We start from the raw sequence: 15,254 nt of genomic DNA, 5'->3' as shown, positions 1-15,254 counted from the left end.
AAACACCTACCAAGGCATGGTAGATTATTTAGTTTGAAATATAATGTGGACAGTCAGTGTAACTTCTAAGGTGAGCAACAATTTGCTCTGTGATGACCTTAGATCAGGGGTGTCCAAACTTTTTCATTTGAGGGCCACATACAGAAAATCAGAAGGACGCAAGGGCCACATAATGTTATGAAGATAAATTGTGTTTAGTCTTAAAAATTGTATAAATAATTTATTTGTGCTTTTGCATTTTTGAAAAAAATGCTACAGTATATAAACCATTTTATTTGAAATATGGCAGTAGGATTATTATAGTTTTGGAATTTTTCATTTTAGTTAGTTTTTATTAGTTTTCAGGGTGGTTCTGTTAGTTTTTATTAGTTTAGTTCTTTAAAAAATGCTTAGTTTTAGTTTAGTTTGTTAGTTTCAGTATTAGTATTAGTTTTTTTTTTTATGTGTATTACTTGTGCGCAATATTTAAAAAACACCATGAGAGCAACGTCATCTGAAGGTGCTTTTCTATTGGCTGCTGCTAGATGACATCACTTCTGTGTGACATACTTTCAAACGTCATTATTACGGTTTATATCAAAATAAATCTACTAAAAAAATCACATTTAAAATCATCCCCAAAGGCTCGTGCATTAAATTAATTACCAAAGACTAAAACGAAGGACATGTTTGCTATAATTATAGTTAGTTTTAGTTAAGTTTTAGTTTTTTTAAAAAGCATTTTCGTTTTTATTTTATTTCGGTAAGAATATTGTTTTTTGAATGTTAGTTTTAGTTTTTTCATTAGTTTTAGTTAACTAAAATAACCTTTAATGGCACCTCTTTTACGATACCCTCCCTTCTTACTTTCACCTCCTCCAAACATTTTTGTTTTGTTTATTTTATTTGAACTGAGTCAAATGCCATTTTTTAGCACATGTTGTGGGCCACTGAAAAATGGACGACAGGCCACAAATGGCCCCCGGGCCGTAGTTTGGACACCACTGCCTTAGATGATCCCATTTTGAAAATTCTTTAAAGATGGTGTGAGTGTAAAAAGATGCTGACGATGTCACTTGTATCCATGATGCATTTCTATGAAACAACAGTTGTGGAAAAATTCGAACAAATACAATGTAAGAAAAAAAAATCTATAAGCAAGCAGCAAAACTCTGCAAAATAATTAATGCCTCCTTAAAAAAAATAAGATCATAATGTATCAATGCCATGCTCCTGGCATGTACACAATCATGAACACATGTTACATAAACAATTGCATCTACTAGCTCAATTATTCAACAGAAACAAACCGCACGAGCCTCATCAATTGTCACCAAACTAGCCAAAATTACAGACAAAAAGCAGAATGGCACATTCTGGAACACTTTACAACTGTAAATGTATATAAATATACCAAACTGCGCCTAACCACTAATCTGAATTTGCCCCCTTCTTCCATCCAGGAAGGATCCTTTTCATAGACTGTAGGTTACATCAGCCAGTTTTCTCATTTGGAGTGGGTATAAAAGATTATGAGGAAAATAAAGTACCGTGAAAAAAAAAAAAATGTGAAAAAGGCTTAATCTCTATTATTTCCAAGATTAGTCTCTGGGTGACTCAACACCAGAGAGGGAGAGGAAATGAGAAGCTTTCATGGCGGCGTAGTGGCATCGGTGGAAAAGGCAGCTTTGGTTCTTTTCACGGCGATCATGCGTCTGAGTCTGGTTCGCTGTCAGCACTCTCACGGTGGCTCTCATTTCCTTATCGGCTTTGTGGGAGATTCTTCTAAACACGTGGAGAATTTCAAAACATCAGCGGTGGAAAGCAATACTGTAATTCGCTTGAGTATTTAATTTTCTGATGATTTTTTACTTTTTAATGTTGACAATGAGACTAAATTTAACACACCTGCTTCCCCATTCAAAATCTGAGACTTCACAATACTTAACAAGTCACGTGGCACCACAGGGGGTAAATGAGTGGGCTTAATTTTTCACAAAGGGGTGTGCTCACTTTTGTTGCCAGTGATTTAGCCATAATGTGCTGAGTTATTTTGAGGGGACAGTAAATTTACACAGCTAAAACAAAGCTCTACACTGACTACGGTACATTTCAGCAACATTTTTTCCTTGTTGCACATAAAAATATAGAATAAAATATTGACAAAAATGTGAGATACAGTGTGAGTACTTTTGCCACTACGCATTTGTGAAGACAATTTTCGTAGGTAGTTGCATTATTAGTGATGACATGTTATGCTTTGATATATCTGTCAGGTCAAACACTTGTTTTATGTTCCATATTGTAGTCGGCACGTTAAAAGACTGTCATGTACAGTAATTATATGTTTTCTACTCTATAATGGAATGAGGCTTCGGTTTTGTCAAACTGAAAAGCCACTGCTGACATTCGGAGCCAGCAAACAAGTCAGTCAAGAGGATCTGCGGGCTGAATTAACATCCATTAAAACTTCCGATGGCGGCTCTTCACAGCTCTCCGTTGGAAACAAAACAAAAAAAAGTTAAAAAGAGAAAATGCCTAATTTCCAGCACTGGTACCTCGAAATGCTGTGGAGTCCTTACATAAATGACCTTCACTTGTGACAGAGGACATTTCTGGTCAAGATTGAGTGACAAAATGATCCCACTGGCTGTCGCTGTCCGTTTAATCCCACGCTGCAGCAGCAGCGGGCGGACGCTTGAAGGGAGTTGTACCTGCGGGGCACCAGGCAGCCCATCAGGCTCCCGGTGGTAATCTGGCCTACTTTTCAGGGAGCCATTTTCAGCCCAGGGGTCTGTAAACTGCTAGGGTATTTGTTCAAGGTGACCAAAAAAAAGCACCCAATAGGGTTTTGTATGAGTACTCTGGCTAAACACAAGCTGTCTGCCTAAAGAACCATATATTGTACAGTACATAAGATCAGCTTTTCATTCTCACACAAAAAAAAACATTTGCAGCAACATTAGGAGGACAAATAAACCACATCTCCGAAGTGAAGGTTGTTTAAAACGATAACATCGCTCCAGTGTTCTTCTCTGAGCACTCAAAATGCCTGTTTTGCAAAAACTGTGATTCAAAACAATGGCGGAACACAAGATGATGAGATAATAATCTCGATAACACATCAAAACAGTATTTTCGTCTTTTCTGCGGCCAGCGCGTTGTTGTAAGTAAGGCTGTCTCTTAAACAATCATGTTACTCATCTGTACTGATAACAACTTATTTACCATTTGACATCCACATACGATTAACAAAAAAGCACCAGTGCGGGGAAATGAGCATGAATGTTCTATCGGGGCTGATCAGATGGAGCCCGTGCCCTTTCAAAGTGCTCCGTTATCAAGACCACTTAAAATAAACTGCCGCCATCTGTTTGAATTGAGATAAGGCGGCCCAGTCAAACATGCTAAATGACAAGCCCACAGATGTGTGCCACACATTTTTGCGATACTTCCAGCCTGCGCGCTCGGAAAGCGTTATCCGGCCCATGAGCCGGCTAATTACGCTCTTTGCCGAAAGTCGTGCGGAGAATCGCAGCCTCTCTGCTTACTGCTGAAGATGTTTATCAGAGCAGATTCATCTCTTAAAGGCTCAGTATGCCGGTTTCACTCAGGAAATACACTTTTTAAATACAGGATGTACACACTTTAACTTTCTCTCAGTCTACACATCTGGGTTGATGTTGATCTTTGGTGGTGATTTCATCCTAACTCTCCCCCAAAGCTTGTATTTTGTCATTTTGTGTTTGTTTTGTAAACAGCGGGACGTTTCTGTGGAAAGACAGTGTTTAAACCCCTCCAGCCATTCGCAGAGCGGGGGGTGGAGTCGGCCGCGTGACGTCACTCCCGCGGCAATTTGAAAGCACGCATGGATTATTATTATTTTTTTCACTCACTCACTCACTCACTCATTCACTCACTCACTCACTCACTCACTCACTCACTCACTCACTCACTCACTCACTCACAGAAGCTTACATGTGTGAATGAGTGAGTGACGTCACGCAGCCGACACGTTCTCGCTCTGTGATTGGCTGGAGGGGTGTAAACACTGTCTTTCCACAGAAACGTCCCGCTGTTTGCAAAACAAACACAAAATGGCAAAATACAGGTTGTGGGGGTGGGGGTTTAGGACAAAATCACCACCAAAGATGAACATAAACCCAGATGTGTAGACTGAGAAAAAGTTCAAGTGTGTACATCCTGAATTTAAAAAGTGCATTTTCCTGAGTGAATCCGGCAGACTGCGCCTTTAAGTTATTCAGTTGTTCTTTAGGGTTGGAATATATAAAAACAGTGCTTTAGTGCCATCTTGTAGCATCTTGGATGCCAAGTAACTGGCAGCACTACAAAATGGCTAACCTATAGGGTGCTATACCGTATCGTGGATTGATAGTGATTCCAAACGCAGCCAGCGAAAGTCGAGCTACCATCCCGCCGGTGTTTGTGTATGCAAGTGTGAACCGTCGCTATCAGTCTGCCAAATCAAAGTCATGCTGTCAACACGCTGCATCATCCACATTTGATTGGGGCTTTCAGCGCCCGAAGATGCAAGTGAGCTTCAACTGTAGAAGCACCAAGCACATTTAAAAGAAGAAAAAAAAATCCATCCCCCACTAATTTATATGTAAATGGTATTCAAATGAGCTCCAGTAATCTGATTGCGTGTTTATGTACGGAGCTGGGCAAGTCACAGTTTATGTAAGGATAGGGATAGCAATGTTTACTCGTCTTGCTTTCGAGTGTCTTCATCAAAGATGTATCACAGTCACTATATGAACACATATTCATCCATCCATCCATGACTCGAACCGTATATCGCTCGCAACCCTGGCCACGTTGGACAAGAAATCTCTGAAATATATATATATATATATATATATATATAAAATAAAAAAAGAAAATTCCACGCCTGATTTGTGTACGATGTTTCATGAGTTTTCACCTTGATTTACACACTCAAAAACAGCATAATTTTTCTTTGCAAACAGCGCTTCGCCACGGCAACAGTGCGCCTAAATTAAAAAAAAAAGGGTTGTTTTTTAAAACATGTTAAACATCTTTAGATGTACAGTAATCCCCAAAGTTTACAGACAATCAGACAACTTCATTTGGAGGAGTTCATTAAACTATAACCTCGAATCAAAATGGCCGACTTCCTGTTAGGGTTAGCATATGGATCCGAAAGACGTTTTTGTAATTCAGTCACGTATGCCTCCCAAGTTTCACACCTTTAGGTGAAACGTAAAACTGGGAATGCTTTGTTAAAAATTTGTAGGGGAGAAAATTGTTTATTCTTGTCATGACTGGGTCATGCAAAGGTTATGTTTGGGTCATGACCGTGAGGTCAAGTGTCTGTTTTGAACTGATGTAACCAACATCTAGTTTCAACTGGTAAAACGGTATGTGATGTCAGGAATCTTTAACCTCTATCTAGTCAACAGCCAATGAGATAATTCCATGTCAGTCCTGTTATCCACATGTCTAGCCACAACCAATCAGATCGATTCGCTGTCTATATAAGCCTGTCTGAGGAGGGTGTCTTTTTGTTGGATTATTACTTCTGTTCCTCTGTGCACCTCCACAGCCCAAGTTAGCTTAGCGTCTCGTGATTCATGATGCCTTCTCGTTTCTGGTCAATTCAAGTTAGTTCCACACCTGTTGATGTTATCCGAATAAAGTGTTAAACTCTTATTTGTGTCTGCACTTTTGGGATCCAACCTCAGAACTTAACAGTTGCGAACCAAAACAGCAGCACCAAGATAAGTACAGTTTCCGTATGGATGTCTTACTAAAATGTTGTATACAAATTCCAGATGCGGTATTAAAGATGATTTTTGTCTACTCTACACTCAAATATTTCCTTAACATTATTTTCTGACTTCTGATTCCAAATTCAGCTTGCAAGAACGTTAAGCCTGCAGACTGATGTAAAATGTTTAAATTTATGCTTGCCAAAAGTAAGCCAGTTCTGCATACAAAATGTCAAAATATAATCAACAATCCATTCCAATTGCTGGAAAAACATGCACATTAATGACTAAAAACCCTCACGCACGCTGCTTTTATCTTTAACAGGCTCCAATTATGCAAGCTAATCCGAGCATATTTCCTCAGGGAGGCATTGGCATAATTGGCAGCAATCTGCTGTGACATTGACGCTTTTTTTCTTGCCTTAAAATGACTTGACACATCTGGAGAACAGCAGGACGGCATTATGGGGTCGCCGCCCCCCAATTGGCCCCTATAAGAGGGGCCAATTAGTCCAAGGAACAGGCGTCCCTGGCGCGGGAATTCAGCGGCAAAGCGCTCGCTGCCAGGAAAGCAGCGGATTGGATAAGCGAATTGAGCAAAATTTCCAAAAGTTCCGTTCCTGACAGCCGCCACATCCGACGAGTGAGCTTACCTAAGAGCATCTCCGCTTGTTTTGGGATTCTTCCGCTAGTCACTCAACTTGTGTCAGTTCAACTCCCATCAGGAAGTTTGGGCAAATCCCGACCTCCTATTTGGACCGTCGCGGGTGAGATGGCAGCCCTCAAGTCAGCGACACTTCGTTCCTTCCATCCAGAGCGGTAGGCGGTACGCGTCGCAATTAAAACGCGGCATGCTCCGCTGGTCCCGATGCCCTTTTTTTTTTTTTTTTTTTCTCCTGAGACGGCGGAGTGAAAGTGTGCGTGAAGAGCAAGTGTGTCCTCTTCTGTGTGCGTGAGAATGTAAGAGCGCAAAAGATGGAGCGGGAGAGTGAGAAACGGGGAAGAGAGAGAGAGAAAGAGGTTGGCTATTAACACCGTGATCATCCTTCATCTCCCCCCCCTCCTCTTTCTTTTCCTCCTTCCAGGGCGGATTTCTATTCAGAATTCCCACCTGCACGCTCCCCCCCGAGGACACTTAACTATAAAGTCTTTCCTTCCCGGAATTACTTGAAAACAATGGGAGTGATTTATTAGTGTTCTTTTATTCCTTTGCAAGATGCAGCCATGCTACATGGCAAAAAGGAATTGGAAGGGGAGGGGGGACATTTAAAAGGAAAAACGAGACATTCGCACAACAGATGTGTTATTGTTGAGGTTCATACAGCGGATTGGGGTGTAATTCATTGTTTATATTGTTTATATTATCATTTCTGTTAAACAATACCAAGGTTAAGCACGCTTCAGATTTTAGCCTTCAGGTTTGAGTTTGTCAGTCGAAAGGAAGATGAAGTAAATTGCTTGGAAGGGAGACAGAACGGCTGTCGTTTACATTTCAAGTTGATTTGAAAACAGACCTGCCAGAAATTCAGACTTAGTAAACACAATTATTGAGGGACTGGCTAATTCGTTGACCTTTCTGTTACAGTACTTGGATTAATGGCACAAATGTCCTCTTTTGACGCTGAAATGCATAACGTGACATTCACTTTACAACAATTGGGTCAAAATAATCAAATTTGGGGGAAAATGAGACCGACCCACTTCTTGGGTCAATTTTTACCTAACACTCAACTTGTTTTGCACAAAAAAAAAGAAAAGAAAAAAAAAGAGAAAAAGGGTCATTTTGTACAAAGCAACCCAGAAAGTTGGTTCTAATTGACCCAAGTAGGTTGGTCCCGTTTTAACCACCAAAAAAAAAAAAAATCCAAAAACTTTGGTCGGTCCATTTTTGACCCATACTGGATTATTTTTTACCCATACTGGATTATTTTTGACCCAACTGTTTTTAGAGTGTGGACTGATCAATTTGAGCCAACTTTGTGGGTTGATATATTTAAAGCAATCCCCTGAAAATTGGATCAATTTGTATGAAGCAACCCAGAAAGTGGGTCAAATTGACCCTTTATGACCAAAAAAAGAAACAAACACAAAACCAAAAGAAACTAACAAAAAACTAAACAAAAACATTTTTTTTGTGCTAAAGGAGTCTAGTGATAATCTCTGTACAACTATTTATAACGTAGTGAAATTAATTGTCAGATAAAATACTAAATCAGATTTTCTTTGATTTTTTTTCCTAATTAATTTATTCAAACAATTTCATTAAACGTTTCAGCCGTAAGTAACAAGCTGAGTAACGTTCCTTAATATTATTCAAATGCATTTATCCAACTAGATTATGATTTATATACAATGTTATTACATTGTAGAAAAAAAAGAAGAGTCTGAGCAGGTGTGAAGAGCACATTTTTTCCTCTGGACATGATGGGACATGATTCAAGCAGCATGTATTTAAAAAAAAAAAAAAAGATATCTCCTTTGTGGCCGTGGAGATTATCGAGAGGTGTAAGGAAGTAGAAAGTGGTTTGCTCCATTCCCACTTAGAAAGCGGCCCCACAAAGAGCAACCCTATTAAAAAGCTCCTTTCATTCACACAACTGCTCCATGCATCTAAATAAAAAGAAATGTTAGCTCAGCTGCGGGATTGGGTGTAATTATGGTCCTTTAATCGCAGAGCAAGCGGAATTATGGTAAATGTCATCTTAACTGACTTGACTCGTCCTCATTTTGTCTAGAAAAATAGAAACAAAGATAAAAAAAAAAAAAAAGGCTTGCAGAATGAATTGTCTGATATCTTATGACGAAGAGATTTATTAAATAGATTATGTACCATGTAACGAAAAGCTTTCATAGAGAGATATCAGTTGAAACTCGCTGACTTAAAAAAAAAAAAGATCATCCATGACACCAGTAAACTCACACATAGCCACACAATCCGTCACCATTAGAAAGTAAATTTCGACAAATTAGCCAAATATGGTCAGGATTGTGACACAATTAGAAATTAGTCCAAGGGGACTGTTCAAAATGACATCAGACTGTGTACAAGTTTTGCCCATTGTGCCAAATTTGTTATCAAAACTCATTGGACTCTCTTTTTCCTGCTCGACTTCTCAGCCATGAAGGGCTTAGGAACGTTTTGATATTAGGAAACTTGGGAAAAGTTGCATGTCTGGTTGAGTAAAAAAAAGAAAAAAAAGAAACTTGGAAAACAAAATACAAGGAGCAACAATTCCTACACATCCTGTATGACCCTTCCTAAAGGGTCACTGGTCAACTTTTAAGTATGACTGACCGTGGCTCAAGGTTATTATCTGACACATGCAAAATGCCAATAAGGTTGTGATGATGACAAAATGAGGTTGCAACAAGCGAGACATTAAACAGCGGCGACTGCATTAATTTAATATTACGCGGAGCGGCTAAATACGTGCGTTGAGCTCATGGAATAAGACAGCCTCGTACATCAACATTAGATGTGCCCATTGTATTGGATGGCGTTGGCTCATTACAGGTTTTTCTTTGGAGTAATGGCAGCCAGTGAGGTGATGGATGATCTCTTGTCAAAACAGGTGCGCATGGGGGGAAAAAATTGTAAGCATCTCCTCTGGAATAGTAAATAAATGCGGAATGCATATGACTTATCGTGGGAGATCAAATCTAGTAGTACACAATTAGAATGACAACAGAAGAAAGTTGCGATTGAACTCTTTATATAATTTATTTTTCACAAATTGGGAAGATTTTGTGCCTTTAAGTAATGTTATCTTAACTCTGCGAATGTGTTTCTATAGCATTTATGTGTAAATATTCATTATTTGAAGGAATACCACTCCCCAAGTAGATGCTAATTTCCTGTTAGCATTTCAGTGGGATATTGACTATAGCATTAGCGGCTAGTGATGGTTTAAAAACAAAGCATTTTTTGTATTTAAATACACAATGTGTGTAATTATTTTTGTGGTGTGTTTAATTTTACAGTAGATTCAAACTGGGGTGTCATTCAACAGCTTAAAGTACACGTAAGGATGGAAATGCTACATGCTAGCTACACAAGCAACATGGTGGTTCAGGGTACTTTCACAATGTCGGGAATTTGTAAATACACCGCAAATTTCTGTACATGAATCATTTTTTGATTTGAGAAGGCAAAATTTAAATCACGATAAAAATTTAGAGTAATAAAAAAAACAAAAAAAAAACAAGAAAAAACAAGCTTTACCTGTCCCGACAAACTTCGCCAGCCTGCGCAGCCTCCTCTGGTGCGTCTTGCCCTTGTAGTGGATCTGAGCCTGGACACCAGAGTTGAGCCGGATGCTGCACACTTGGCACACGGTGGCACTGGCGCTGCCTTGCCGCCGCTCCCGCCTGGCCCTCGGTGCCACCTTCTTCTTGTCTTCATTTTCCTCCTCTTCCTCTTCTTTCTCCTTTTTACTCTCGGCAGGAAGACACTTTATATCTGGGGCAAAAAAAAAAAAAAGGTGCATTGTTAGGACTGAAATAAATTTGTGTGCGCTGGACATTGTCATATTTTTGGACTAGTTGTTATTGTTGCTTTTCTTCTTTTTTTTTTTTTCTTAATTCAATTGGTTGTGTCAAACTGTACGACATACTTGGACAGGTAAGTATTTTACTTGGTGCAAAAAGTTTGACAATTGCTGACATTTGAGAGAGGTATGAAAGAAGCCATGTAACGAGAAAGGCTCTCTCTCCAAACAGAATAGTCCGCTTACAACAATGTCCTGACATCTCTCCCCCCCAAAAAATTGCCTCACTCCACGGGTAAAGTGGCCACTAACAGGCCCTCTTGCCAACCGTCAGGTGAACAACCAGTCGTAACGCAGAACGGCCGTTCGCCGCCCACCACCTGACAACAACAAACTTCAAATCACCAAGATGTGACCACCCCCAGGGGATACACATACAAATACAAAGAACTCTACATCAAAAAATGCCTTTTAAAGTTGAAACATCTCCAACAAGTAAGAACGAGTCTAGTTGCCTCATATTACCATGACCTGGATGACTGAGAATCTACACAGACATTGCATGGTGTGGCATGTCACTAAAGTCCCCACATGGGGGCAACATGACTCCACAGGAGTCAAAAATAATAGTGTTGTCATTACCATGATGGAGCATGCTAATGGTGACCATTCTTTTCCCAAACAGAGATATCACACAAGAGTGATTGCTTAAGGTTGAGATTTATCTGCTAATAATCTGTGGTCGGCGCCACCGTGTGAACAATACAGCCTGCAGAATGAGTTGTACATTAACCGCTAATAAAAGGACTATACAGTATCTCTGGCACGTGTCAGGGCAATATATCATAGATGGATGCAGTACAGTGGTAGTCCAGCCCCTTGAGCTTGTGAAAGTTTTGACAAAAATGTGCGGTGAGCTTCATCATTATTTTTGCAATTGAACTTATGACTGAGGACTTGTTTAATTAATTGTCTTTCATATTAATTCATTGTTATTTTCCTTTATATTGGCGTGAAGCAAGTATCGGTATGAGTACTTGTAGCCGTTATACAACCAGAAACTAGAAATTAGGAATCAAAAGAACGGAAAATTTACATTAATTTAATCAATTTTACGGACAAATGCTATTTTGGGATATATCTTTTTTTTTTTTTTTTTTTTTTTTTTTAATGATTTGTCATTGTTTTTTGTTGGGAATTTTTATGTATCAAATGTACTAGTGGCATCAGTAACTTGGTATCGGTGACTACTCAAGAGTTATGTACTCAGTGCTATTGGTCTGGGGAGAAAATTGTATCGAACATCCCTCATTTATGCATATTAAATTTGATATTGTTGAGTGGAATACAGATGTACAGATGTTTGTTAACCAATAGGCCCTTGAAAAATATAGTCACAATGAGCAATTATATTGTTCTTTAAAATCAGCCAATACTCGTTAGCGTTCGGGATGTAACGATATCCAAACATCACGATACGATATTATTACGATATGAAGGTCACGATACGATAATTATCACAATATTGTGTGTGGGGGGGGGTTGGTGATATTTAAAAAAGGTCACAATATTGTAAAAAAAAAAAATAAAAAAATAAAAAATAAAAAAACAAAACAAAAAAAACCCACAATATCGAGGCACTTGCTAATGCGCGCACACATTGAGTTCCTCCACATATTGACGCTTCACAGGCATATCACGTTCCCCTTCATCTGACAATTAGCACAGATTTTAAACATAGAAGGCCATTTTTTTTATTTTTTTTTTATAATTTTTTTTATTTTTTATATAAAAAAATAAAAAATAAAAATAAAAAATAAACATAGAAGGCCAAAACATCCCTGCTGAAAATTAAATTGCACTAATAAACTAGCCACCAGAGGGTGCTAGAACTGCACAAATGGAAATCAACCTGACTTTTTAAACAGATGTGTTCCCTTTAAATATTGTGAACATGACGACGATATTGTGGTAGTTTTAATATCACAATATCACGATTATTGCCCTTATCGTTACATCCCTAGTTAACATGACCTCATTTGTCATTAAAACAGATATTAATATTAAAATGCATGTAGAGTTAATAAAGTTTATTACAATATTTCAAATATAATTGTTCCCATGTGAGCGAGTCCAAATGTCCACAAGCATCAGCATCCACTTTCAATGTGCGAATGTCGGCCCAAGTGTAACTCAATTATTTGTTTTAGCGCTCTTCATGTGATAATAGCCGCAATTAAAAGCCCCCAGTGTATTTGATATTTCTCCCCACGCCTCCCTTCATTTGCCAAAAAAGAAATCTGTTTGCAGAAATTTCAATTTGTCCGCCGGAGAGATGAAAGCGGAATGGAAATCTGTTTCCGCTGGAATTTATCTGCCTCCGAGCAGCGACGCGGACTTCAAAGCCGGCAATCCGTCACCAGGATTAATTTGAGTGATGCCGCGTTTCCGCCATCAGCCAGGCTGCTTGCACAAAGATGGTGACAGAGTCGAGCTTGCTAGTTGGACGCAAGCAGGTGTTCATTTAGACCTCAGGCACCTTCGCTGTGCTCTCAAACCGCGGGCCTTCTTTTCATTTACTCGACCCCTTCACAAGCCACGGGTTAGCTGCAGCCTATCCCAGCTGACTTTTGACTCGACTCGTTGCCAGCCAATCACAGCAGGGTCACAAACTCACACACTCATATTCACACAGACCTCTGCCAGTCTTTAATTAAGCCATACTTAATAAATACACAGTGAAAACAATTAAATAGAATGCATTGAAATTTTCCACCTGGACGCCGTAAACATACTGTTTGATCAAATCCATTGCTAACAGCTTTTGTGTTGTTTGTTAGCATTCAAATTCAAGCTAGCAAGCTAGCAGACGGCAAAAAGTGTATTTTTGTTTTTTTTTATGTTTAGCTTGTAAACTTCCATCGTAGGTGGAATAAACAGATTAAAGCAAACGCTTGAAATGTTTTTGCTCGCGTGTCTAAAGCAAAAAAATAAAAATATATGATCGACGGCTCTAAAACCTCTTAAATCAAGTCAGTCATAAGCAGTGATGCCAGTAACGTATTATGAATGAAAAAAGGAGCATGATACATTCAAGTTGATAAAGTCCCAACAGATTGTACGAAGTAGAGCTGCTATCAATGCAATGGTCCCTGAGATTATATTTATTATATTTATTTATAGTTATATTTATAAACAATGCACATTATAGATGTTAAGTTTTACCATTACAGTCATAATAGTTAAATATGTCTGGTCAAAAAAAGACTGCCTTTATTTTATATATATAAAAAAATTATGTGAAGTCTAAAACAACTGTTTATATTCAGTGAAATAAGACAGAAAGACTATTTATATAAAAAAAATATTTTATTTTTAAATTAAAAGTTCATCCTTAAACATTAGTGTTAAAAATGCATTTCCAATAAAGTATTGATTGTCATTTTTACATTAGGCAGTTGTCGGCATCTGCTGAAAGTAACTAATAGGTATCGTCTGATCTAACTTAAAAACAAGCATTCAGTAAAGTAACTCGAGCTATTTCAAGGTAACTGCAACACTGCTCATAAGTTGAGGTACTGCGATATTTTCGTTTTGAAGCATTCGACCTTTGAGGTGCGCATGCACGTGTTAGCTGCCCGCATGTCTGCAAATACCCGACGAAAGCCAATCACGGAAAGCCGAGGGTCATAAAGGCTGATTTATGTGTCGATCTGCCAATAGTGAGTGCGACCCGATAGCCACCACAAAAGCAGTCAGAAGTCACGATGCGTAGTAATCACCGCGCAGAAAAAGCATCATGGAGGTTGCTCTGAATGTTTTGCTTTGTGGTATTAAGGCAAACCTCGTTGGGTGACACAAAGAATCCGATAAACACACAGAACTTATTTCAGCAAAACACAAACGCTCCTCAAACCTGACAGTCAGATTGAATACGGAGACGCTTGATTAATGCAGAATGACAGGTGGACTATAATTAAAGTTGTCGCTAGGCAACCGTGTGGCTTTTGTGAGCGCACGAGTTTGAAACCCCCGTCACACACAAATGGCAGCTCAATTATGCTGTAATTTGAGCACAAAAGGCCAAGAAATGGGACAGTTTCTGGTGAATACGAATACAGCTGCCTCGAGCTGTTGTCAATACGAGACTGTCTGCAATGCTGCAAAATGACTGGCTTCCTTAGATAGACGAGCGCTTTGTTAACAATAACAACTTGGTTAATTTTACATTTAATGCAAAAATGTCTCTTGGAATGTTTTGTAGATTGTTCATTCCGTGAATCAATCAATCACTAAACATGAAACAAACGTATAATTAAACAAATTGCATTAACTTTCTGACGAAAGTCCACTAGCTTAAAGCTAACACACAATGCAAAATTACATTGAAGGGCTAACAAAGCGAGCAATGATGTCGAGACCGTTATAAATCCTTAAACAATTTATGCAGTATATGAATTCTGAACTCAAGCACATCTTTGTCTATGGCATCATGTCACATGATATATTAACGTTGGGCTAACTTACTTTTGTTTATATAATATGGAGTGGTTGAACATTTTACACTAAAAGCATTTGGAGCAAAAATGGACCATCCTCTACTTGGGTCAATTTGACCCAACTTTATGGGTTGTTTTGCAGAAAAAAAGAAAAAGTATTTTGTATAAAATAACCCCAAAAATTGGGTCAGATCCTTGTTGGGTCAAACCTAGAAAGTTGGGTCAGATCCCCTACTTGGGTCATTTTGACCCAATTTTATGGGTTGTTTTGCAGAAAAAAAGAAAAAGTATTTTGTATAAAACAACCCAAAAAATTGGGTCAGATCCTTGTTGAGGGCAAAATGGGTCATTTTGTGTAAAACAACCCAGGAAGATCTTTGAGTCAAAAATTGGGCCATTTTCTATAAAACAACTTGGGTCAATTTGACCCAACTTTCTGTTTTTTTTTTGCAAAAAAAAAAATAAAATCATTATGTACACAACAACATTGGGTAAGATCCTCTACTTAGGTTAACTTGACAAGAAATTGGTCATCT

The 15,254-nt window shown here is 38.6% G+C and overlaps 1 protein-coding gene across 2 annotated transcripts in view; it reads right to left on the bottom strand.

Moving 5' to 3' along the window:
* The window catches only part of LOC144005428 (zinc finger protein 385C-like), a 35,712-nt gene that overhangs the window by 8,937 nt on the left and 11,521 nt on the right, over positions 1-15,254 (bottom strand). The window contains exon 2 of one of the 2 annotated variants that reach the window (XM_077503586.1): positions 9,955-10,191. In XM_077503586.1, the coding sequence (XP_077359712.1) occupies positions 9,955-10,191 (237 nt within the window). Of the gene's footprint in view, positions 1-6,385; positions 6,670-9,954; positions 10,192-15,254 lie in introns of those variants that run through there. The other variant, XM_077503588.1, reaches the window with a different exon arrangement.

The sequence above is a fragment of the Festucalex cinctus genome, chromosome 17 (assembly GCF_051991245.1).
Source record: "Festucalex cinctus isolate MCC-2025b chromosome 17, RoL_Fcin_1.0, whole genome shotgun sequence".
Classification (NCBI taxonomy): domain Eukaryota; kingdom Metazoa; phylum Chordata; class Actinopteri; order Syngnathiformes; family Syngnathidae; genus Festucalex; species Festucalex cinctus.
This window is presented reverse-complemented; position numbering and strand designations above follow the sequence as displayed.